The sequence below is a fragment of the Chelonia mydas genome, chromosome 6 (assembly GCF_015237465.2).
Source record: "Chelonia mydas isolate rCheMyd1 chromosome 6, rCheMyd1.pri.v2, whole genome shotgun sequence".
Classification (NCBI taxonomy): domain Eukaryota; kingdom Metazoa; phylum Chordata; order Testudines; family Cheloniidae; genus Chelonia; species Chelonia mydas.
Window position 1 is genome coordinate 32314160 of NC_051246.2, and position 27620 is coordinate 32341779.

Genomic DNA, 27620 nt, shown 5'->3' on the forward strand with positions numbered 1-27620 from the left:
GTGTTTGTATAACCTCTTCGTAGAAACTCATTATTTGTGATTTTTATCTTGCAATTTAATATGCATAATAGCTCAGCTGCTGTTGGTGAAAGTTTTCTAGCTCTTAGAGCCAGCAGCAAGTTGCCCATGTTTAACAACTATAGAGGAAAGTGGAAATAGCTATAGTATGGTAAATACTGAAAATTCAGATGCAAGACCAGATTCCTTGTGGCAGTCTATTGTACAATAATGATGCTTTTTAAAATGTGTCCCATTTTATTGGTTAATGTTCATAGAATCATCCTGGAATATCAGGGTTGGAAGAGACCGCAGGAGGTCATCTAGTCCAGCCCCCTGCTCAAAGCAGGACCAATCCCCAACGAAATCATCCCAGCCAGGGCTTTGTCAAACCTGACCTTAAAAACTTCAAAGGAAGGAGATTCCCTCCTTCTGTTGGGAAGAACGGTCTAATAGTTTGATCATGGGATTGCGAATCAAACACCAGCCATGCCACTGATTCGCTCTCTGGCCTTGAGCAGTCATTTAGCTTCTCTGCCTTCATTTGTGTAAAGAAGACTAATACCCACTTATTTTATAGAGCTCTTATGGGAATTAAGTATGAATGTAACTTGTAACTAGATATGTTGCTTGTATGTGACAAAGCATTTTCTAAATGCTTAATTATGATGACAAAGTATGATGAAACGCCTCCAGAGGCCATGAAATCCTTCATCATGAGTTTAGCATTGCTAATAGTGATACATCTTAAGTATGGTACACTGTGATAATTGATAGGGCCCTACCAAATTCATGGTCCAATTTGGTCAATTTCACAGTCATGGGATTTTAAAAATTGTAATTTCATGATTTCAGATATTTAAATCTGAAATTTCACAATATTGTAAGAGTCCTGACTCAGAAAAGAGTCGGGGGTTGCAAGGGGGGTTGTGGTACTGCCACCCTTACTTCTCCACTGCTGCTGGTGCTGCCTTCAGAGCTGAGCAGCTGGAGGGCGGTAGCTGCTGGCTGGGAGCCCAGCTCTGAAGGCAGAGCCACCACCAGCAGCAGCGCAGAAGTAAGGATGCCATGGTATGGTATTGCCACCCTTACTTCTGCGCTGCTGCCTTCAGAGCTCAGCCCTTTGTTAGCTGCCACTCTCCAGCTGCCCAGCTCTGAAGACAGCAGCACAGAAGTAAGGGTGGCATTGTATGGTATTGCCACCCTTAATTCTGCGCTGCTGCTGGCAGGACACTGCCTTCAAAGCTGCGCACCCAGCCAATAACCGCCACTCTCCAGCCACCCAGCTCTGAAGGCAGTGCAGAAGTAAGGGTGGCAATACTGGAACACCCACCTCCCCCATAAATAACCTTGTGACCCCCCTGCCACCCACAACTCCCTTTTGGGTCAGGACCCTCAATTTGAGAAACACTGGTCTCCTCCCGTGAAATCTGTGTACTATAGGGTAAAAGCACACAAGACCAGATTTTATGAGGTGGGAGACCAGATTTTATAGTGAGACATGTTTTTCATGGCTGTGAATTTGGTAGGGCCCTATTGTCCTTGTTGCTTTGTTAAACTTACTGGTGGTAAAATGGAGGGTGTTCTTTTAGAGTGCATCGGGAACACTACCTGTCTTTGGTACTCAGGGTCCCTCAGTACATTTGTGAGGCAAGGAACTTTTCCCCATCTTACAGATGACAAACTGAGGCACAAAGAGGGTATGTGACTTGTCCAAAGTCTCTCAGATTTCCTGACTTGAAACCAGGTCTCCTGAGTTCTAGGCTACAGCCCTAACTACTGGACCAGCATTCACCTCCAGTCAAAACATAACTGCTCTCTACATGATTTTGCTGATAACATAATAAATGATTGCAAAGAATCCAACAAAATTAAGCTCTGAACTGTGTGTGTTTATAAAATTTGTACCTAATTTAACTACATAAATCCAGTCAGAATAGTAGGAAAGGTTTGTAACTAGTTAGAAATTTAGAAAATATGGTATTCTGAAATGGATTGAAATGTAAAGCTTTAAATTTACATTTTACAGCTTAAACAGTTCTTTATGTACTTAGTGTACCAATTATGCCTGTACATGTCTTTCTAATTTTTTTTTCCCCCTGTTCAGGTCTACTGAATCTATTGTCAAAGTCAAGGGTCAAAGATTGTTAGGAAGAAGGGATTGATCTCTTAAATGGACATCTGCTTTCACGTTATGGCTCAGATATCCAGTAGCAATGGACTTAAACAGCGTTCATCTCCTTCCTTGGGAACTGCAAGGACAAAAGATGTGGACAAAGAAGAGGCATTGCAGATGGAAGCTGAGGCACTAGCTAAGATGCAAAAGGAAAGAGTGGTAACTGGTAATAAGCAAACTTCTGAGTCTTTAAGCAGCACCAGACAAAAAGCACAAACTCATAATAAACAGGACCATGATCTCATGGTGTTTCCAGAGGCTGTTGCCAAAAAAAGGGTGGAAGATAAATTAAGCACTGTTGATATAGATAAAATGACCCATGCTGAATTAGAGAAACTGCTGCTAGATGAAAGTTTTGAATCTAGTAAAGTACGTGCATTACCAGCAACTCCTGTTCTGAGCCCATCATTTTCTTCACCATTTTATATTCGGCCTACTGGTCAAAGAGGACAGTGGACACCTGGGCTACCTGGGCCTGTGACTTGCACTTTACCTCCTATTTACTCATCAGCTTCTTACAACAAACAAGCTGGTGCATTTCAGAATGGCTTCCACCTAAGAATGTCCACGTATCAATCTACAGAACCTGTTTATCTTAGTCTTCCCGGGCGGTCTCCATACATTTCGTACCCGTTGACAACTACTACACCTTTCCATCCACGAGGAAGCCTGCCCATGTGTCCTCCAACACTCACACCAGAAATGGCAAAAGTATTTGACAAAATAGCCAGCACTTCAGAATTCTTGAAAAATGGGAAATCCAGCACTGACTTAGAGATGACTGGTTTTAAGTCTATCGTACCTAAACTACCAACCTCAGAAAACTCCAGTGATATTAGTAAATTTGATTGGCTGGACTTAGATCCTCTAAGTAAACCAAAAGTGGATAATGTGGAGATCTTGTGTAATGCAGAGGATGATGCAAAGGTGACTTCAAGTACAGTTGCAGAAGATCCATGGGATGCTGTGCTATTAGAAGAAAAATTGCTAGTAACTTGTCATCTTGAAAGAAAAGTGAATGGGAAATCCACTGCTGGAGCAACAGTTACAAGAAGCCAGTCTTTAAACATTCGAACAACTCAGCTTGCAGAGTTACAGGACCAAACACCACAGGTATAATCTGCAGTATTTCGGATTGCATTGTTAAACTTTCTAATACTTGTTACAATATCTTGCAAGATACTTAGACTAAAATGTGCACCTATGTTGTCCTTAATATAAACCATAAATGGAGTCTTTTAAAAACTATTGGCAGGGATAAATCTTCAAATAAGCCAGCAGTCATTGGACTGTTATGTTTAAATTTGATGAATTTTGGAGTAGTCAATACTGATCTTTTAGAGTGATCCTAACTCAATCTAATCAATTTTAAATAGTTGCCTCCTAAGACATTCTCGTGGTTCACTGAAGTTGTGGAATTCATTTGCTATTCTGTGACCCTTCAGTGAAAGGAAGAGAGTGATTCTGGGTGTTTAAAGAAACAGTTTATTTGTATGGTAACTTCTGCTGTAGTGCTTGGATTTTTTTGTTACATACATTTTATGAAGATTAATTTAACATGAGTCACCTAGTGCATAAACTTCAACTTCTGTTAACTCTATAATTCAACAATAAGCATACCCAAACTGTTGCCCTTGCTCCTGGAGCTCAGACACCTCTGCAAAAATTATATGCAGATAAGCATATAAAATTGACCACGTTCATGTTCAGAATGAAAATATCTGATAGCTGTAATGTGGAACAGCAGTTTTGTTGTCGTTTTTAAATTCTAGTTGACACACATTCTCAAAGTTGAACTTGTTACCAGTGGATTCTAATCTCTTCTAAATCACTCCAGAGGGCAGGCCTACACTAGAGGTGCTCCATCCATGCAGCTTCACTGCTGTAGTACATCTGGTGAAGACTATCTATGCTGATGCTCTAGGCTCACACCCCTGAGCAACATAAGTTAGATCGACTTAAGCAGTTGTGTAGACCTACCCTCAGAAGCAGCGGAGTTGGAACATATGATCATTATGGACCAAACCTTGCACCTCCACTCATTGCACATTCACATGGGATTACTGTAGCTCTGTTGTATAAGTAGACCTCTCTTGCATGCCATGGAACAATGTTCTGAGGCAATGCTCAGGAGTTGGAGTTATACCCAGGGAGAGGTTGGGTGTCACCTGTAGATCTGTAACTACATTAAACCTTTTCTTAAATTGGTCTGAAGGATGAATGTATAGTCAATGCCACCTCAGTTCATGGGGTCATAATAATGGCCGGGCTGCTGTTCTCAGTCCTTCCACTGGGATTAGAGAAGAGCAGCAATTCTCCAACTGTGGGTTGGGTCATGACCCTGTTTTAATGGGGTTGCCAGTGCTGGTGTTAACTTGCTGGGGCTCGGGGCCCAAGCCTGAGCCCCATCACCCGGGGCTGAAATCCAAGGGCTTCAGCCCTGGGCAGCAGGGCTCAGGCTTAGGCTTTACTCCCCCCACACCGTTTGGGGTCATGTAGTAATTTTTGTTGTCAAAGGGGGTCATGGTGCAATGAACCCCTGAAGTAGAGTGCAGAGGAGAGCAGGGATTCCATCCTCTGCTCTCTCCTAGACATGTTGAAGATTTAAATGATCCAGAGCAACTTAACTGCTAATGTATGCCATTGGCCTGACTTTCAGAGTTGCTGAGCATCCACAACTCCCTTTGAAATTAGAGCTACAGGAGGTCAAAACTTCTGACAATATCATAAGCGGGCAATAGGCTGCCTGCCCTGGCAGTTGTCAGTGAAAATGTACATTCCATACTTTCAAAATCAGGGATGCAATCCATATAGCACAATCAAGTGAATGATTACAAACAAATAACTTTAACCTTCCTCTTAAAGTTGATCTACCTGCCAAGGGAAAATATTGGGTGTTTTTTATGATGTATAAAGTAGGCACAAGTTTTTTTCCCCAGAAAGTTTTTACTTTGATATATCAGTGTGTCAAGTCTAATCTTCCTCTCCTCCTTTTTTTTCCCTTTTGGTTGGAGGATTTAGTGGATAGTTTTAATCAATTGACACGAAGGCTGTCAAGGAATTAACAAAATTAATCACGCAATTGAAAAATTAATTGTGATGTTAAACAATAGAATACCATTTATATAAATATTTTGGGATGGTTTTCTACATTTTCAAATATATTGATTTCAATTATAACACAGAATACAAAGTGTATAGTGCTCACTTTATATTTTTATTAAAATTGCTCTGTAAACATTTTCAATTCAGTTAATACAAGTACTTTAGTGCAGTCTCTTTATCAAAAAAGTTGAACTTACAAATGTAGTTATGTACAAAAAATAACTACATTCAAAAATAAAACAATGTAAAACTTGAGCCTACAAGTCCACTCGGTCCTACTTCTTGTGCAGCCAGTCATTGTGAAACAAGTTTGTTTACATTTGCAGGAGATAATGCTGCCCACTTCTTATTTACAAGAAAGTGAGAACAGAGGTTCGCATGGCACTGTTGTAGCTGGCATTGCAAGATATTTACATGCCAGATGCGCTAAAGATTCATATGTGCCTTCATGCTTCAACCACCATTCCTGAGGACATGCTGATGATGGGTTGTGCTCAATAACCATCCAAATCAGTGCAGACCAACACATGTTCATTTTTATCATTTGAGTCAATTGTCACCAGCAGAAGGTTGATTTTCTTTTTTGGTGGTTTGGATTCTGTAGTTTTTCCATCAGTGTGTTGCTTTTTCAAGACTTCTGAAAGCATGCTGCACACCCCGTCCCTCTCAGATTTTGGAAGGCACTTCAGATTCTTAAATCTTGGGTTGAGTGCTGTAGCTATCTTTAGAAATCTCACATTGGTACCTTCTTTGTGTTTTGTCAAATCTGCAGTGAAAGTGTTCTTTAAAACAAAAAATATTATCCAAGACTGATATAACATGAAATGTATGGAGAACGCACGTAAAACACAGAGCAGGAGACCTACAATTCTTCCCCAAGGAGTTCAGTCACAAATATAATGCATTATTTAACGAGCATCGTCAGCATGGAAGCATGTCCTCTGGAATGGTGGCCGAAGCATGAAGGGGTATACGAATGTTTAGCATATCTGGCATTTAAATACCTTGCGGAGCTGGCTACAAAAGTGCCATGCGAAAGTCTGTTCTCACTTTCAGGTAATCTTGTAAATAAGAAGCGGGCAGCATTCTCTCCCGTAAATGTAAACAAACTTGTTTCTTAATGATTGGCTGCACAAGAAGTAGGACTGAGTGGACTTGTAGGCTCTAAAGTTTTACATTGTTTTGTTTTTGAGTGCAGTTATCTACATTTGTAAGTGGCGCTTTCACGATAGAGATTGCACTACGGTACTTGAGAACTGAGAAATACTATTTATCATTTTTACAGTACAAATATTTGTAATAAGTGAGCACTGTACACTTTGTATTCTGTGTTGTAATATAAATCAATATTTTTGAAAATGTAGAAAAACATCCAAAATAGTTAATTTCAATTGATATTCTATTTGTTTAACAGTGCGATTAAAACTGCAATTTTTGTGTTAATTGCATGAATTAACTGATTAATTAACAGCCCTAGTTACTACAGAAATGTTACCTTTCCATGAAACTACATTCCTTGGATAACAAGCCATGTAACTAGCAGACATCTTTAAAGGTATATAGGATTTCTTGTTTTAAACTGCTAGGAATATGTAGCCTTGTGACGAGTTCTAAATCCTCGATGGGTGCTGTTAAAATTACTTTAATGTGAAAAAACTTAAGAAATCAGTTCACAAGCCACTTACTATTTTCCAGTGTTGCTAGAACTTTAATCAATGACTCTTGGCACAAAGTGTTATGAATGCTGAGGCGAGGCAATTTAAAATACTGTTACATTGATTCATAATAATTCATGAAGATATACTATTCTTCCAGCAACTGGCAACACATGTTTGCCAAGTGTATATGCTTTATTTAGTTTATCTCCAGGAAAAACATATTAGCTTGGTGATTTGGACTTTCAAGTGTCTCTGTGAAAGTGCACTAAATCAAAAACTGGTCATACAGTGGCATTATAAAAATCAGTGGTGTTGCCATCTGGGAGGATATTACAGAATTAGAAAGGGTCCAGAGAAGAGCAATGAGAATATATAAAAGTCATGCACCTTCATAATCAAAGAGATTGAAAAGGCTAAGGTTGCTTACCTTGAGAAAGGACATGATGCAGATATACAAAATAATGAATGGTGTAGAGAACATAGATTGGAAGCTTTTGTTGTCCTTGCCCCGTCATAACATAAACAGACAGGTGGCAAATTCAAAACTGATGTTTTTTTTCCCCACGTTGCATAACTAGACTATGGAACTCATTATCACAGGATGCTGAGACCAAGATCTTACCAAGATTTAGAAGGAATTAAATGTTAATAGGGACAAGAATGACCAAAGTTGTTCTTTAAATAAAAATATTGGAAGTGAGATAAAACATTGTGCTGCAAGCCTAAACTATTTTATTAGGGATTATTACCTTTGGTAGGCAGATTATCTCCCATCTGCCTACTGTGGGGTTGTGCTTTCCATTGAAACAATCCGTGTTGGCCACTGTCAAACAGGGTACAGGACTAGATGGACCAAGGGGCTGATTCGGTTTGGAAATTACACCTTTTTAAGTGGCCAGATTAGCTTTCCTGAGCTGCTCTCTCTCCAGAAAATAGTCTTTCACTATAGAATTCCTCATACTTGTCAAAAGAGGCAATAAAATCTCTAAAGACTTCAGCAGGAAATTTTTTTCTGCTACAATTCCCCCTTACAGTCTGCAAAGTCATATTTGTGGAAATTGTGACCACAGAAAAGGGATTTAGAGGATTTGACTGCTTTGAGAATTTTGCTTTGGTATTTCAGCTATTTGAATAACATCATACGCTATCTACACAACATCCAGACAGAACAAAGGTATGGATCTTCTGCTGGATCTCTAAAATACTTGTTGTAAAGTAAATAGATTTCTAAATTTGCTCCCTAAAATCTTCTAACCATGCTCTTTCTAGAAAAAGAAATATTGACAAAGCAATAGTATAAAATGTTGGGTTTCAGAGTAGCAGCCGTGTTTGTATTTGCAAAAAGAAAAGGAGTACTTGTGGCACCTTAGAGACTAACAAATTTATTTGAGCATAAGCTTTCGTGAGCTACAGCTCACTTCATCGGATGCATTCAGTGGGGGCAGGGGAGGCGTGTCATCCTTAATTTTCTATTAGTAATGTTCCTGGCATCTCAGTGAGCGTTTCCTGCTGTTCTGAGCTGGTTGTCATATTTTGGAAGGCTTTTTTTGCACCATAGTTCCCTGTATTTTGTAAGAGACTAGAGGTTTGAAAAGCTGATGTGTGAGGAGTAGAACGTCAATATAACTTTGTCTTGTGTAATTCTAAGCTTTGAGATCTGTGAACTCATTCTTCCTGTAGTCTGTGTTTAGAGAGGCAAACATAGTTTCCTTGTTTTTAACTTCTGTAGCCAACCCTTTAACAATGACAACATATCAGATGTCTTTCCCCAGAAACATCAGGTTCATCATGGCCTTCAGCCACACTATGGCCTGCGATAAATCAATTGTACTTGTAAATTGGATCAATATTTTGATGTAAAACCTCCGAGGAAAAAAAAGAGACGCTGTGGAGCTACAGGAAGTTTGACTCATTTTATTGAGTTTTCCTTCAGTCATTCCTAATACCTTGATTGAGTATTGGTTCAGTAATGTTGTGTTGGAGGAGCTGCCATCTTTTGGATGGTCCATAAAATGAATGTCTTGATTACTGGTGGTTATCAGCAATCCCATGAAACTTTTTCATAGGAACGGATTATTAACCCTAGTCAAACTTCAACTTGAGTGACTACATTCTGCCTCCTTAAACATCCTCCTGCAGTTCCAGTGGGGTAAGATATTGTTTGGTCTTAAACAGTTGTATAACGTTACCGAAGTGGCAATGTTGTATCACAGGCGTACCTTTATTTCATTATTGGAAGTGATCCCTGTGTCGACTGTACAGTACAGCTTGAATTGAAAGGTGTTGTCTAAGTGTAAGGTTACTCTTTTTTTTTTTTTTTTTTTTTTTTTGAAGACTCTTGGATTCTGGTTATATCTTACTGGGTAGTGTTTTTCATAGAACAGTTCCTGCTCTTGGTGGATTGTGTGATGAAACACTTTTACTTCTAAAGCTATGCTGTGATACCCTTGAGTTAAATTCAAGTGTTTTTCCTGATTTGCAGTTTACGTGATATGAATTGAACCTTTATCATGGGTTTGCCTTCCCCTTTTTAGTACGCTAACTTCCTGTTTCCTTGTGCGTGATTTGGTATTGTGTGTTGCTGACTTGATCACCTAACTTCTTAAGAAGCTGTACTGGATTGCTGACAAATGTATGAGTTGCTTAAAGACATTACCTTGAAGTCTAGTCCCATTTAAAGAACTTAAAAGTAGTTGCAAGTGTGGCACATGTAACCAAGTCCACATTCCAGTTTTTGTGGGTTTACAGTCTTTATCCAATTTTCTTAAGTTTTACGTAGGAACTGGGATTAGTAAAGTCCCAAACAGTGAAACGGACAATAATGCTATTAAATGCCAAAAGTAAACTGCCTATTTTTGTTCAGTTTAGTCTGTAGCCTTTCAGCTAAATTAACTTTGTCACTAGTAACTATAGCTGGTTAAAACAAATTTGGCAGAAGTGATTTGTTTGTGGTCCCTTTTTTAAGGTACAAGGCAAACTAAACCATTGGAAATAAAAACATTTCCAAACTCAGTTTACAAAATAAACTGCTATAGGCTTGTTTACATGACACAGCAACATGAGTTAGAGGGGTCTGAGTGCGCTACACACTAGTGTGCTTAACAAATAACTAGCTTACGTAGATACTGCTATCATGAACTAAAAGTTCCTTAGTGCATATTAACATTGTGCCACTTCAGACGGATCAGTTAGTGCACAACACAGTTAGAAATTACACCCCTCTGGTACACATTGTTGCACCATGTAGACAACCCTATGACGTGCAATTTTGAGAACTGTAAACTTTTTGGTCTAGACCAGGCAAATTTGGATCAGCATGTTTCTAGTCTGTATGTATGCTAAGTTGTTCATTTTAGTGCATTCTGAATTCATATGCTCCCTTGGTCAGGATTTAATGAGCAGCTGTTACCAATTGAAGAATAGGTCAATTGGAAACGAGTTATTTAACTCAAGATGCAATATTTGAATATGAATAAATATGAAGTTGACTTGCTGAAGTACTGGCAACTATTGTTTCTACATGTATTACAAGGCTTTTCATAGCATTTTAAAATTTGAGTATGCAATGTGAATTACCTAACTTACGTTTTCAACTGAGCAGTACTATCTACAATGAGGACCTCTTCCTCTGCCAGCATAAACTGAACCCCAGACTGATATTAGCCCAGAGATGTTTACCCAATGCCAGGGTATCCACTGGTTGTGTAGAGATGACTTTACCATGTGCCTTCCACGCTAACAGGAAAAATAGGGTGTGGTTGAAGGAAAGAGGATGGTGCCAGGATACCCCCTTGCCACTCTTGGCTGCATTTCAGCCCTTTAGGGTTGTTGGCAGTCAGTGTAAGTTAGAGCAGCCCTTAAACTGTCCCATCATAGACCTGCAGCAGGATCAAGGCAGTGTGAAGATTTATTTTAAGTTAGTTATGTGAATGCATGTATATCCTGACTTGCTTTTTGTACAGATCTGCCTCACCCCAGTCCTGCTGGTTTACAAACTACTTAGAAAGGGCATAATCGATATAAGTAACTGGAGGCTAGCACACAAGACATATAGTAAAATAGTTGAAAGACTGGCATGTGCACATTTTTTCTCTTTTGCGAAAAGGTGACTGGATTAATGTTTGTAAATTTCACTGAGAAGCATTAATGGTTACTTCCAGCACCAGTTTAGCTCCAATAGCAAAATACAAGCGTTCCTAAACTGCCTCAATCCTGACATGTGGGAGCCATCTCTGAGGGCCATTTAAATTTTGGTAATCTGAAGTTAACACTCATGTGATGTGTGTGAGAACTGTAGACACACCCACTTTGTATTGAATTGTGACTGTCAAACACATTCCTATGTACTCTGTCTTTAAACAACCACCAGTTGGTAAGTTTGTCAAACCAAAGATCTAGCAGCAAAAAGGTCAAGTTACTGCTTCTAGTTCTTTTTTTATTTGTTTTAACTAGTGTACAAGAGAACGATGCACTCTGCGCAATGGCTCCATATTTTGTGGTGTAGCAATTTTCAGCTAAAATGAATTGGAATTTAAATATCTTGCAAAAAAGTATTAAAGGTAAAATGTCACTAATCAAAACATCCCGAAAGGTAAAACTTTTCAAAGTAACTTCTGTGTTTAGCAACAGTATACCATGTCTGAAGTTTAAAGAAATACTTAAAAAAAAAAAAACTACCCTAGATTTACCTTTCCAAAGCTTGAAACACATTTTAAAAAGACAAGTTCCCAGCTGCCCCAGTCTGACTATATGAGTAACCCTTCCCTGCCCACCAGTCCAATGCATTACATAAGCCTCTTTCAAAAGGCATGCATTCTGCCTAAAAAGCCTTGAAAAAGATAGACTTGCAGAATGTTCTGGGAAAAAGCAAATGTGCTCTGTCTGATCCTGAGTGTGAGTTCGTGAATTGAGTGGCCTTCCATTGTGTGCACTGTGCCCACAAATATAAATGGGGGCTGCTAGCTTGGGCACTTCATGTGATTTCACCTGCCTTTACTATAGGAAGAGAGGCATTGTCTAAGGCATTGGTTCTCACTGTAAATGTTTATGGCCTGTCACAACCAAGTAAATAGTATGGGCGTGGAGGCTCTGGGGTAGTTTTGGTTGGATCCTGCTCAGCACTCACCCCACAGTGGCAGCTCCTGTGTTGTGGGGCTGTCTGCTCTGGGCATTGCAACCTCCAGGATTGCAGCACCATTCAGGTTTATCCCTGCCCCCCTGACTGGACCAAATTTGTGAGAATGAAGTTGTGACCTGGCTTTTGGAGCTGGAGTGCCACTCACTTAAATTTGGCCTACCCAGATACCTGTCGTCATGGTGGCTGGGCCAAACCGGAGCGGTGCTGGGACCCCAGAGGTTGCAGTTAGGGATGTAGAAGGTTAACCAGTAAGCATTAGGCTTACTGTTAACCGACCTTAATTGGTAACACTGTGCACACCGTCTGGAGCAGCCCCAGCCCTGGTGGCCTCATGCCAGCCAGGGAGACCTCGGCTGCACTGGAGTGGCTAAGTTAACCAGTTAAACAATATTTTAATCATTTAACTGGTTAACTCTTTAAACAATATTTATATCCCTAGTTGCAGTGCCTGGATCAAGGAGGTGAGCACAGCCAGCCCTGTGGAACAGGAGCTGTCACACGACCCTTTGAAACATTCTGGTGACGCAATTTGGGGTTCTGCCCAATGGGTTGAGAAACCGTGGTCTAAGGTACACAAGACTACAGTACCTTGTTAGGTGAAACTTCCAACTAGTCTTTGGGTTTAGTCCTTTGAATTTGGAGAATTGGGACTCCCTTCAAGGGATCTCAGACACAAATAATCCTCCTACTCGTGCAGATCTTATTGCTTGGTTGGGGAGTGGCCGAAAACATCATGGCATGGGAATTTTTTATATATATAAAAAAATTGAGACCAATACCTTTGCCCTTACGCCCTGCAGACTGCCAACAAATAAGGAAGAAAGTTTTGAAGTCTGAATTGCTGATGATTGCAGTCAACCATCATTCTTTATGGTCTGATTTCAGATGAGTCATTTGAACTTTTTTCCTTCTGAGATCTGGTTTAATGGCACCTACAATGCCTTTTAATATAACTAGTTGTGTCCGTCTCCCCGCCCCCCGCCCCGGCCAGGCTTCTCACTGTAATTCAAACCAGAAAGGATCCTAAAAAATAGAGTGTAGTAGTCTTGTTACCCTCCACATTGGATTCAGAAAATGCACTAACCTGGGGGAAAAATGTTTGAATGCATTGATATGCAACACAAAAGAAGTAGGACCAGTAATTGTAAGTGAAACAACAAATTCAAATTACCAGTGCTTCCTTCAGAAAACCAAAACTTCTGGATGTTTGAGTTTTGAAATATCAAAAGTTGGCTTTACACAGACTCAATAACGTGAACAAAAATTCCTTACTATATAATAAACAGCATATTGCATCCACGGAAACATAGATGCTTACAAGCAATGCTTAAATACACTGATAACAGTAACCCAGCAGATCAAAGGTGGTTAAACAGGGCCAATCTGTTTATCTGTGGTAAGTAACATGCACAATTGAATGAAGAGCAAATACTAATTGTGCATGTCTCTTCATAGTGGTTTTTTGCACTAAGTAGAACGTTTTTTCTGCTATGGCATGGCTATGTGACAAAACTGTGCTTTAAATTGGAAGCTAATGCATGATTAAAATAACTGGTTCAAAAATGCCACAGTGACAGAAGGCTCTCAAGCTAAAATAATCCCAATAAAATGTGTAACTTCAACATAATCATATTTATACATAGACCTAATGTCCTGTCTTGGCATTCCCTTTCCCAATAAAATGGGACGGAAAGTACAAGACTGACAATCTGTGTGCGCGCACCCGGTATCTGCTACATTTACTTGGGAACTTAGTGCCACAGAGTTAGCTGTTTATAGTCAAGATATATGACCGCTATCTAAGCCAGATTCCATGCTTCCATGAGTGTTCACTTTCCAGTTTGGTAATGTTGCAAAGAATCAATTCTGATTTAAATTGATACAAAACCAGTTCAATCATAACTGAAATATTCATTTTCTTATTACATATGTATGCTAATATCTGTAAATTCACATTTCATGTAGCTGAAATATTGGTGGCAAACACTACATTGTTTTGAGGTTTTACTAGTGATCTGAAGGTTTATGGGAGTATGTTTTCAACCAGTTTAATGTTTTGTTTTATCCTTTAACTATAGCAAGACAATGGGACCACTAGCCTGACAACAGAAAATGCACTTCTCCAAGATATTGAAGGGCAGAATCAAGAGCGGGCAGCTTTTTGTCAAGCAGTTACCAAGTAAGAAGTTACTGATTGCAAATTAATTCTCAGATAATTAAATGGTAGTGTTTGCTGTCCTGGAAATAAATATCAAAGTTCAAATATCGTGAACTTCTGGTAATGTTCACAGGACTAGCCCTGCACACTTCGCTGCATTAGGCAAACTTCAGTATGCCTTTCTCCTCACATCAGTCTGTTCTGTCCAACCCACATCCTTTCTTTCGTTGGCATTTATCTTAACGTTTTAGAATGGTTTTCTGTTAAGCAGTAAATGTCTTCTGCATGACTTTCTTTTTGATCTACTGATATGACTGGCTGTATTCACTTCCTGTCTCTTCCTGTTCCCCATCACACATTTTTCTGGAGTACAGGGTTCCCCCCCAGTCTTTGTCTCTTCCTTTTCTATTCCTTGCTTTCACATGGTTTTTCAATCTCTCCTCAAAGTTCTTCATTCTTACCCTCCCTTCTCTCCCTCCCAACAAGCCCTATCAAACTGTTCTCTGCACTTGAAATGCATTCAGTCATTGTACTTGTTCCCTGGCCCCATCTCCAGACACACAGGCTGCTGCCATCTCCTTCAGACAGGCATAAACTTCTTGGGGAAAGATGTCCTCAGCCTTTGCCCTCCCCGGGCAAGAGACAGGAAATCCAGGCTGACCGCAATGATCAAACCTCAACTTGTTCTCTAATCTAGTCTCTCACCAGGGAGAATGCATTGTCTGTTGGAGTCTCTGCTTATTACTGGTATTGGAGAAAGAGGTAGCTGGGAGAAGGGGAGATGCTGCTCAAGGGGAGCAGCATTAAGCAAGAACATAAATACTAGGACAGGGGTGGCCAGCCTGAGAAGGAGCCAGAATTTACCAATGTACATTGCCAAAGAGCCACAGTAATATGGCAGCAGCCCCCCAGCATCTCCCACCCACCGGCAGCCCCACTGATCGGCAGTTTTGTGGTGTGCAGGAGGCTCGGGGGAGGAGTGAGGGCATGGCAGGCTCAAGGGAGGGGGTGGGAAGGGGTGGAGTGGGGGCAGGGCCTGTGGCAGAGCCAGGGGTTGAGCAGTGAGCACCCCCCGGCACACTGGAAAGTTGGCATCTGTAGCTCCATCCCCAGAGTCGGTGCCTATACAAGGAGCTGCATGTGGCTGGCCACCCCTGACCTGGGAGGAGAGAGGAGGCAATGAGGGAGGCTTTCTCCCCCGCCCCCCCTTCTCTGACGTGCTTTTCTGCTTCCCCCTCAATCTTTCCTCTGACCAAGTACATGATTTACAGATAGGGTAGGGCAAGTCCTACATGTTCTTGAATCATTTAAAGAAGTGGAACCCTGAATGTTTAAGATCCTTAAGATCCTTACAGTTTTATAGCTGTACTTCAATAGCAATCTCAGTTCTAGTTTGTTTTTGTGGACTGGATACTGCATGACCTCCGAGTCTGTTTGCTTTAAAACTATACACAAGATCCTGAATATATTGTATTCTTTGTAGGGATGTGTTTGTCTGTGAAAGATGCATCCGATTAGCCAACTAGTGTTGCTTTGAATACTTTGTTCACTCTGGTCACTCTGTCTCTAAAGTGACAAAGCAGACACAGACAAGGTCAAGAGAGATGACAAAAATGACTAAAAGCATGGAATATTACTCTTCAGAGCAGGGACTGCTTTCTTGTGAATTTGGAAAGCACCAAGCACATTCTGGGTGCTATTAGAACAACAAGAAGATTTTTTCTGTATATTTAAATGCACTAAAAATTAGGAATATTTAGTTTAAAGGAAATTAAGACCTAAAAGGTACAAAAAGTAATGAAGGAGCAAGAGGTAGTCAGTTGGTGGTTATCATTTTCTCCTTCTTCGACTACAGAAAGGGGAGTACCCATGAAATAAAAAGGTAACTTCAAAACTGATGAAAGAGAACACATTTACACAACTCATAATTAACCTATGGAACTGACTGCTACAAGATACTGAGGCAAAATTTGAGTATTAGGTAGGAATAAGAATGTTTTAAAATCAGTTACAATTAAATATATCCGCTTCAAGACTTAAACCACTAACAGCTACCTACAGGCTGCCATGTAAGGAATTCCCTTTTTTCTCTGAAACATTTGTTGTTGGTCACTGTCAAGAGGTACGATACTTAGCTAGTTGGACCATTATAGACCAGTATAATTTCTCTGTTCCTAATGTCCTAGAACATTGCTGTAATGTCAGCAAAAAGGTAAAATGACTTTACATATTGTGACTAATTTTTAATAGAATTGTTTGGTGGCTGCTTTTTACTGAAAATAAAAAGTTTACTTCTGAACAGATTTTCTAACAAATGGGGGAAAAATTACATATACCCATCTCTCATTAGCGATTTGGTTTACAAAATGAGCCCACTTCTTCCTCAATTTTTTGCTCTTCACTTATCTCCTTTTCATTGCTGCTTTATTTAAATTTCAGTGTTTGAAATAATTGGATTTGAAAGGTACACAACAGCAGTGCCCAAAGACTAAACATTTTAGAGTGCTTTGAGGACTTGTGTTCCAAAAATTAGATTTTTTGACTAATGAAAATTAGTTGTCTTATGCAGATGCTACAGTATAGTTTGCTCTCTCAAATTATATTGTAACTTAAAGTTAAACATGGAATTTCAGAACATCATGCAAATAGCAAGATAATGGGTATCAATGAGCTTAACATGTGAAAGTCATAGTCTCTTGCTCCAGCCTACACACTAATTTTAAAATAGTTGCTCATCTATTTGTTACGGGCAGTCTTGGAGCAGAGAGCAGACAAGTCAAATGTTTCTGTATCTACAGCTTAAGCTAAGAATGAAAGTATTTACAACTTTGGTACTACTTTCAGACAACTGCATTGCAGTGCATGACAGACAAGGGACTTATACATAGAATAGTTCATAAACTAAAACCCTCTTTGTTTACAGATTGAGGACCAACTTTCCCTATACCAATCAACACACAAATCCAGGCTTTGTGCTGAGTCCAGTCATGCTGCAAAGAAATATAAGTGGGGAGAATGCCAGTATCAAGGTTTCTATAGAAATTGAAGGATTCCAACAGCCAGTAACATTTACATGTGATGGTAAGTATTTCCATTTTATAGTTCAGTTCTTTTTTTGTAGTTCAGATTACTAATTTTTTTAATGAGTTGATTTGAATTCTAAATGACTTCTGAAAGTACCAGTATTAATAATTGTAAATATTGAGGTGGCACACTCATTCTAAACCTTACTTTTTTGGTACTTACAGCCTTTTCATAGAAAATTTCTTTTGGACCAGATTTCCTTTTGGACCTTTTTCAGCCTAGTTTGTGAATTTAAATTTTATTTTATTTTTTTTAAAATAAAATGTATTTGAAAACCCTGAAACAAAGCTATTCAGACTTCTCTCAAAGCTGTTTGAGGCGCTCTGTAGGTTCAGATAGACATCCTTGCATCATGTCATCTTCTGTTCACACGTCAAAAGTTATTTTTGCGGTCATAAGCGCTAGAGACTTTGACTTAAATGAATTGCTTAGGTTTTGGAGCACATGATGGCAGTCATCAAAAAAGTAGGGATTCAGCAAGCCACTTGTAAATCAGCCCAATTCAATCACAAATACTTCTCTGGGAATTAAGTTCTAACCTGCCTTGAAGAAGAAGGCAGAGGTTATGTCCCTTTTGGGGACAAGACTGCACAATATATTAACTCAGCAGTAAATGTGGGTTCTGTTAACTTCGTTACCAAGGATTGCTAAAAAGTTAAGTGACAACTGCTGCTATCTGTCCTACCTGAGCAAGCAGGAAATACTGAATGGCATGTGGAAGGAAAGATCTTTGACCTCTGGGCAACTAAGAATCTCTTTTCCCTGAGGGCTAGTTATCTCATAAGAAAAAGGGTGTCACAGCACTCCCCTTGTGTTCTAGTCTGCAGTAGTTGAAACTGTAGATGCCTAGAATTTTTTTGCATCCTTCACAAATGCCAAACTGGGCTGCTGTTGTGTCTGCTACATTAGACAACTCAAATGAGAACATATGAAACCTCAAATTCCTGTATTGGTTTCCACCAGCATTTGGATATTTTCACTGTGAATAATAAACTCTTCCGTGAGATATGAGATCAGATACTTCCCTTGTACAGCAGGGTTTCCCAAACTTGGTTCACGGCTTGTTCAGGATAAGCCCCTGGCTGGCCATGAGACGCTTAGCTTACCTGAGCGTCCGCAGGTACGGCTGCTCACAGCTCCCAGTGGCCACGGTTCGCTGTTCCCGGCCAATGGGAGCTGCAGGAAGTGGCGCAGGTCAAAGAACGTGCTGGCCCTCGCTTCCTGCAGCTCCCGTTGGCTGGGAACAGCGAACCACTGCTGCTGGGAGATGAGGGGCTCTGTGCCTGCAAATGCTTCAGGTAAACCAAACATCCTGGCCTGCTAACAGCTTACCCTGGTGGGCTGGGAGCCAGTCATAAGCCAAACCCTATATTTCAGGGGTTGGCAAAAAGGGTTACAGTTTTTGCCATTTTTACCTATCCATGTTGGGGGGTCGGCTTATAAACGAATGGGCTAATGAACGAGTGTATATGGTAGCTTCTTAACTTAGAGAAAGCAAGCAAAGCAGCATTTGCTGCTAATTAACTTTTGCAGGAGAGTGTAATCAGATGCAGTATTCCAGAAGGTGACTCCATTATCAGTTGGAGACTGACCTCAGACCTCATGGGACAAGAGTCCTTTTTTTCAAAGAAAACGTATGCCTCTTTTGAAGTAATTAAGCCTGAAGAGTAGCCCTGTCGGTATGACTACCCTCAAACTCCTTTTCAAAACATCCGGCTTTCTGGGATTCATTTAAATATCTAAAAATACTGAATTAATTTACAATAAAGTAGATAAGTTGCTGCTTTATCAGTCTTGCATAAAACAAATACATGTAAGTGTATCCACTTTCTGATGATAGAAGTGGATAGAGCTGTCTTTGGGGGTGGGAAAAGATTTTTCCCATTATTAGTGTGATAGGCAAGCCTGGTAAGAAAGTAAATGTCATTCTTATGAAGATAGGTGTATTAGAAGGGATTAAAACACAACTATAACAATATTTTTCCCTTTGGAGCTCCTGGGTGTGAGTTTATGGGCAGCAGGATTAAGGGGAGAAGGAGAACGATGTTACCAGCGTTGAAATAAGCAATACAAATTTCAGTGTTTGCATTGCTATAGTAATAGCAGGTATGTCATGTAAATTTTTTTTAGTCATGCTGGTCAATTTAGGGTGGCATTATGCTATTATTCACAACTCTGAATGCATTTTTTTTTTTGCAAAGGGATACCTCCATTTTGGGTATGGTTATCTTCAGTCTTAAATCTGTTGAAAACGATGGAAGTCCTTTAGCGTCGAAATAAATCTGTTTACAGTATATAGGTGTACTAAACCATTCAGAAACAATATTGTGTGCTCTCTCTCACTGCTGGTTGCAGCAGCAGGTATATAACAAACAGTGACCACAGTTAGTAAACAAGTAATGCTGTGAGCTCAGTTCTGCAGTACTTGTACAGGAAAATCTCACCTAATACATTCTTCCTTAGGTTCTGCATACTTTGTTTTAAAATGAGGTATTTAACAGGTAAAAATTTGATTTTTTTTTAAATTGTTTACTTTTTTCATATAAGGCTTTCTTATTGCTTAATATTTATCTTCTGGAACAAAAATACTTGTTTGACTCACGTTTAGACTGTCTTGTGCTAGCAAACTGTTTAGATACAAGTTGTCCCGTGTAAACTTGGCACTGCAATTAAAGCACAAAACAACAACCAAAAAACCCAAATTCAGTTATTTAGTTTTGGAGCCTGAATTAACCTGTAAACATCTCTTTAAAACAGCTACAGCCATGCTACGTTCTCCATTTTGAATGCAGGAAAAAAATCCAAATCTAAAAAACACAATCAGTTAAAGAGAACATTCCTTTAATATGTTAAAGGGGATATTGCAAAATATTCTAGTGAGATTTGTGTACTGAAAATATGTGGTGACTGGGTGGAGAGGTAAGAGGACATTCAAATGAGCTTTTTCTGCCAGGTTGCCCAAGTTGGCATTGTCAGCAGTTTTATCAATATTTCTCTACATTTTTAGAAAATAAGGGCAGATAAAGAGCTGTGTGTTCAAGAATATTGGCTAACATATGAACTTCCTGATTGACGGCAACGCTATTAACTGAAATCTAACGAATGGTAGAGCTATTACCTAAGGCCAGGCCTATGCTACAAACTTACATTGGTAGAACTATTGCACTCAGAGGAGTGAAAAATCCACATCCCTGAGCGACAGTTATACCAACATAACCCCCAGTATAGACAGCGCTGTGTCAATTGGAGAAACTATCCCATTGTCACAGCACTGTCTTCACTAAAGAGCTACAGCAGCACAGATATATCAAGTGCGCTGTTGCAGCTTTAAGTGTAGACCTGCCCTTAGTCTTCAGCAAGATGAGAATATCCAATTTTAAAGGACCATGTCTTAGGTCCAGTTTATATTTTTTGCTTACAGATTCTTATTTGAAACTCAGTATTAGCAATTCAACATGTGAAATAGATGATTATATTGCTATCCGTAATATATGGTGTATATTAAAACTTAAATTTCTATACTAATTTTACAGATTTTTTTTGGCACACTTCAAAAAATTTTATGACCTGGAATTGAATTATGAAATTGTTGGTAGCTAAGTGATGGTCCAGCAGATGAGAATTTAAGATGGTGTGTTCAGCCAGTACAGCTGTTTATGATGTAAAGACTAGTAGCACTAGATGAGTGACTGGAAAGGGTTATTTTTTTTAGCCTCTATATAATCTGGCATATCTACATATGTACAGTCTATGTAGCTGGTATAATTCACAAACATGAGTTCTCCATTTTTTTTAAACTCTTCCTTCTTTCTATTAAGAGAATAAACTTTTTCCAAGGCAACCCTGGGATTACTTGCATTATTTTCAAGGTCCTTATTAAACATAAACATATAATATACAAAAATGCCATCCAAATGCAAAAACCTGACACCACAAATCGACTTCTGTTTTTGAAATTGCTGGGTAAGCTTCCACAATATATCCTAAATTTAGAAAGGTCTTGATTTCCAAAATAAAAGGCAAGTTTAATAGACTGCCTGTTGCTAAAAGTATAAGTCGTTATAGTGGATTCCGATGGTGAAATCTTTTAAGTGACTGCACTAAATAGAAGTAACAAAAATCTACACTAATGGATATAACTATGAAAATAAGCAATGTCATTTATGAAATTACACTATTTTATGGTAACTGACAAGTTACATAACACCATTTTGGTATACTAGTTTTACATGGGTGAACAAAACAAATGTTATATACAGTATGCCAAAGTACAAATACAATTATGTTGGTTTGTATGCAGCACAAAAACATACCCCATTGTCACGATGGTTTATTATAAACCTATATCCAATGTTACATTTGAATGGCTTTGTAAATTGTTTTGCAGAACTTGCTCCCTGTGTAACTTCTTGGAAAGTTTTGGAGCTGTAAATATCTGAAAATATATCTATGAAGAAATCCAGAATATTCCAGGAACACTTTTTTTAGTGTCAGGTTTCAGAGTAGCAGCCATGTTAGTCTGTATCCGCAAAAAGAACAGGAGTATTTGTGGCACCTTAGAGACTAACAAATTTATTAGAGCATAAGCTTTCGAGGGCTACAGCCCACTTCATCGGATGCATAGAATGGAACATATAGTAGAAGATGGGGGGGGGGGGGGGGGGGAGTGTGTGTGTGTGTGTATACACGCGCACACACACACACTCACATACAGAGAAGGTGGAAGTTGCCATATAAACTGTAAGAAGCTAATTAAGATGAGCTATTATCAGCAGGAGAAAAAAACTCTTGCTGATAATAGCTCATCTTAATTAGCCTCTTACAGTTTGTATGGTAACTTCCACCATGTGTGTATGTATATATAAAATCTTCTTACTATATGTTCACTTCTATGCATCCGATGAAGTGGGCTGTAGCCCACGAAAGCTTATGCTCTAATTTTTAGTCTATAAGGTGCCACAAGTACTCCTATTTTTTAGTGTGTAACACTCTTCCATCAAAGTTGGGTCTAAACCAGTGTTTCAGTACAATAAGGATTCCAGTCTGAGACAAAATTACTGGTTTTTGACCACTTCCGGTTATTAAAGATTCTAAGATACTGGCTCAGGATGTGGTTTCTGGTGTCCCAGCAAGATTGCAATTTGGGTAATTGCATCATGTCTAAAAAATTCCTTTCCAGCTTCAGTTGGAGGTGGTTTTCTTTTCCTAAACAGTTACGTAGTGTTGCACCTTTGTTCAATAGCTGCCACATTCTACCTCAAGTGTGTGGTTGAATTTCAGTGATGGCTAGAGTGATTCCTTCTTTATAATGTGTATTAGAGAGCTCTGTAATTAATGTGCTTTGAGACCCATTCAGATAAGACACAATATAAATGTTTGTGCATGTATATTGAGGAGAATGTTGCCTGCTTCTGTAAAAATATATCTAGGTAATAGAGTAAGCAACTACAACCGAATTAGTAGAGATGTACAGTAATTGATATGTAACTTTCAGATGTGGGGGTGTGTGTTTTTTAAACAGTGAGTTCTCCTGTCGAGCTTATAATAATGCAGGCACTTTGCTGGGTACATGATGACTTGAATGAAGTGGACATTAGCAGCTATATCCTGAAAGTCTGTGGTCAAGAAGAAGTTCTACAAAAGTAAGCAAACTTAATTTTTATTAATGTTTAACTGTCACTCAGTTCAGGTCACAGTTACTAGAAAATCTACCCATCATTAAATGTATAAATAAATTTGCAAAAATTAATTTAGTGAATATTAGAATCTGAATATTACTAGTTTTTCCTTTGTAGTGGGGGGCACAGGGGAAGAAGTGTGTGCACATAGGTACTATGTCCCTGCAGATTCATTAATCTGGAAACTGGCTCTTCTGTTCTAGCATGCATATATTAGGCTTTTGTGCTCTACTACATCATATGATGATCAGTTCCTATTTCTATGTTCATTCCACTCTCCTCATGAGAGTAATTTTTCAAAAGTTACACTGGTCTTTGAGCTTCTTCTAGCTTGGTTACAGCAGCTGTTGTGTGACTGACTGAAGTGGGGATGACATGGTGGGGTGGGGGAGGGGGTAGCATTTAAAAAGTTAATAGAATTTTAACTTGAGTACCATACTGCATTTCAAAACTGTTAGGTATCTCTTTGCCTGTTCAGCAAATAAATGAGACAACATTTTTAGGTCTCAGTATGACAGCTCTTCCCTGCACTGAATTCACTCTTTAACTATATAAATCACCTTATTTGCCTTTCCAGGGCTAGTTTTCACACTTCAACTCATATATTCTCCTACCTGAACTTTCTGTTTTCTGAGCCTTCATTAGAAACTGATGTTGGTGGATAAAGTGCTGATTTAAGCAACAGGCTGTCAGATCATAAGGGATTTTCCAAAGTTCACACTGCTTCAAGTTCTGTAACAGCTAACTTTGGGGTTTGGAAGGTTGCCTTGTAATGAGAATCCTGTTTCCACTAAGGCTGTTTTCATGATCCTAGACTCTGATGACGATCTTGCGAATCTTATCATGAGTTGGATTGTGGTATAGAAACAGAAGTGATGTTATATCAGCTGTTTTGGGGTTTTTAGCCACTCCTACTCACTTAAAAAAAAATGAAATACTGTACAGTATTAGACTGAGTTAAGAGGCCTACTCATCAAAATATAAGCCACATTTTGCATTCTTTATTGATTGTAGATTCTAGTTGTGTATATATTTTGACATTTGGGAAAACTAAACCAAAACGTGTTTTTCCTATTCTGCCTTTAACGGGCTTTAGGCCTTTTCCTAAATTGCCGCCTTGCCTCTCGAGTCTGTGATATAAGGATTCCCCCCCCGAGTGACCTTTTTACTGCTGAATGCTCTTTCAAATATGATGTGGAACGCACTTGGAAAACTTATGTAGTAATTTCTAATCTATCATAGACAAGTAGTATTTGGGGCTGTTTCTGGGTTCATAATCAAGGAAAATGCCTCATTGCACAAGAGAAAAGTAGGAGGAAATTAAACTGGGAGTTAGAGAATCTTTGGCATTCTGTGGTGTGACTGGGGTTCTCGGATTCTTCATGGATTGAAAGAAAAAAAATAAGCAATCAAATTCTCCTTTGTTTCAAATCTCTGAAGAAGGCTTTGTATCGAATTTCTTGCTTCTCTTTGTGGATCAGAATTCTAAAGAGACTTATGTTATATGGGGATTTGTTTCCTGCTTTAACATCTGAGCATATGCTGGGATCCCATATCCTGGAAAGTGAGGGAAACTAAGATGACTTGAAAAGTTACCTAGAAATCGGTCTATTCCTCACCTAAATCCTGTGGTGAATGAGTGCTTGTTTGTATGCAGGCTTCTAGGGTCTTTGACTATAGTGAGAGAATAACATAGCTTTCAACTGCTATTCAGATGTCAGCAACCTGATAAATGAATCTGTAGGCACAGAAGGAATTGATGCTTTTTAAACCAGAATTAAGATGGATTCTTAAATACTTAATTTGGAATTGGCGGTTGACCATGCACGCTACTGGGATTCTGTAAATTGTTAAATTTTAAGACCGCCTACAACCTGTGGCAGTCTTTTTCTTTAATGGCTGAAAATTCTGAGATGTTCTGCAGGACTAAATGCTGAATCAAGATATTAATGTCTAATCAAGATCTTGGATTTTCAAAGCATTTCTGAAGAATGAGGATGACTCAGACAGGGTTATCTTGAATATTTGAGTGCTGTTTGAAAAACATTTGTTGCATATTTTTGAAATGGCAGGTAACTACAACATTCATTTATTTAACAGTAAGCACTGTGTAGGAAGTCACGAATACGTTCAGAACTGTCGAAAATGGGATACAGAGATTAAACTGCAGCTCTTGACCCATAGTGTAGTACGCAGAGATCTGGCACGAACAGTGAGTACAAATTAAATTTCCAATTATAATAATCCTGATTCTCTATATTTCTGAAACTATATATGTAATGTTACTATCCTGGAAGGGGAAGGTGGAATATACCCCCAAATGGGTAAAAGATCCATATATAGATTTGTAAATCCTTTAATCTCTTAAACCTCTGAATTGGACTTCGAGAGCATAAGAAAATACAAAAATGGTTTTTATGGTCTTTATATGCTTGCTGACATGCTTAAAGGGGATGGAAGTGTTGGTCAGTTAGTGATCTGATTTGAATTGTAACTTTGTTACGTGAGTAACAGACTCTCGTTAATCCATGTAGCGTCGTGCATGACTTTCTTCTCTGAATAGAGCAGGGATGGGCAAACTTTTTGGCCCGAGGGCTACATCGGAGTGCAAAACTGTATGGAGAGCTGGTAGGGAAGGCTGTGCCCTCCAAACAGCCTGTCCCCTGCCCCCTATTCATCCCTGACCTATCCAACCCCAAACCCCCACCCCCCGAACCCTGACAGGCCTCCCAGGACTCGCACATCCTGTCCAACCCCCTCCACCACTGCACATGCGCTGCCCGCACCCCCTTACCATGCCGCTCAGAGCGACAGGGGCTCGCAGCCCGTGTGGCTGTGTGGGAGGGGAAACAGCGGGGGAGGGCCTGGGGACTAGCCTCCCGGGCCAGGGCCCGGCTGTGGCCCGCGGGCCGTAGTTTGTCCACCTCTGGAATAGAGGAAATAAATTAAAAATGCATATGGATCACTGTAGCACTTTTTCAGGTGGGACTTGATGTTTGCGTAGAAGGGGGGTAGACAAGGGGCTGGTCTTTTTGTACTGTCCTCTTTCTGAGTTAGGACATTAGTAATATTTTCTCATTACTAGGAAGAAGATGATAGGACACCTACAAATTTAACAAAACACCTCTACAGAACAGAAAAGCCTTTCAGAGAAAATATTTCAAGGTAACCATATGTAACTTACAGCCTTCATGATCAAGTCATCTTCTGTTAAATTTTGGAACAATTTACCATATTTGCCTTTTTAGTGAGAAGGTGGTATATAGTATGAACTTCCACTTTTTTACAGTAATTATGTATTCCAGGCATTCTGTTGAAGAGCTCCTAGAGGCTTACCATATTCAAACTGACATGGTTCTTAAAAAGGAGGTAAGATCTTTTTTTTTCTAGTACAGATTCTCCTTCAAATTAGTGCTATACTAAATCTTGCATAAGAATGATCTTTTAGTATTTATATGCGTCTTAACTCAGCTTCTTGTATTGAGAGTTACAAAAACACTAACAGGGTCTTTCAGTTCTCCCTTTTAGAATCAGATCCCAAGTTCTAGGCTTTCAGATCTCCTTTCCTGTCTCTCTTCCCCATCACACACAACTAAAATAATTGGGTCATCTAACCATAAGGGTAAATGGTGTGGTTTCCCAAGTGTTGTGTGCCAAGTAATTTTATCCCCAAAGTGCTGAAAATGTATGCTCTAAGATTTGGTCTACTACCCTTATTTCTCTAATTGTGTTTCACGGCCAGTTCAGAGATGACACCTCCAATTATTTTAGTCATTTATGGTTCTTACCGTTCCTTAGAGGACAGCACGACTAAAGAAAAGCAAAATACTCATACTCGCTAACTATGAAAAACTGAATCCTGTGCAACTGAAGAAAGTATTTAACTCTTATTTAGACAGTCATTAAAGAATTACTCCTTTATAAGAGCAATGTTTTTCTTAAACTCATCAACTCGCTGTAGGGAACAGTCTTGAAACAGGCAACTTAATTAAAATTGAGAATCTTGTACTCAAATTAAATCCTACTGTTTCTTTTTGTTTACTAAGATTAGCTTCTCTCTCTCCAGGAATACATAGTCTGAACAATCTTTTGCTTAACAGTAGAAACAGTATCTTAAACTGAAATAGTATTTACATATCACCTTAAAATAAATTTAAGGTGATAACTCAAATCTAATCTGCTGATAGTGCTTTTACACCAGAGGTGGGCAAACTATGGCCCGCGGGCCACATCCGGCCCACAGGCCCCTCCTGCCCGGCTCCTGGCTCAGGAGGCTAGCTCCCAGCCCCTTCCCTCCTGTTTCTTCTCGCCCACAGCCTCAGCTCAGCTCAGCTCACTGCGCTGCCGGTGCTCTGTGCTGCGTGATGGCATGGCTGGAAGCTTATTTCTTGATGATGCAGTGTGGTAGTTAGCTGTCTTTTGCTGCTTCAGTTTGCTCACTTGGATGAGATGAGGTGGATGAGATGAAGCTAAGAAGAATGCCAAGAGCTAGTATCCAAATTCTTGGCTTCATAGTCTTACTAAGGATCGAAGAGGCACCTCTTTAAGGGGCATGACTGGATCCAAATATAATCCGTTGACCGCTTTATTGGCTCAGGACTTTGCTAGCATCTTCACCTCATGCATA

General features: G+C 39.4%; 1 protein-coding gene across 1 annotated transcript in view; it reads left to right on the forward strand.

Moving 5' to 3' along the window:
- PIK3C2A (phosphatidylinositol-4-phosphate 3-kinase catalytic subunit type 2 alpha) overlaps positions 1-27620 on the forward strand; it is an 88484-nt gene that overhangs the window by 12847 nt on the left and 48017 nt on the right. The window contains exons 2-8 of the mRNA XM_037899712.2: positions 2105-3286; positions 14152-14252; positions 17155-17312; positions 22837-22957; positions 25094-25205; positions 26079-26158; positions 26299-26362. Coding sequence (XP_037755640.1) covers positions 2171-3286; positions 14152-14252; positions 17155-17312; positions 22837-22957; positions 25094-25205; positions 26079-26158; positions 26299-26362 — 1752 coding nt within the window. The 5' untranslated portion in view covers positions 2105-2170. The remainder of the gene's footprint in view (positions 1-2104; positions 3287-14151; positions 14253-17154; positions 17313-22836; positions 22958-25093; positions 25206-26078; positions 26159-26298; positions 26363-27620) is intronic.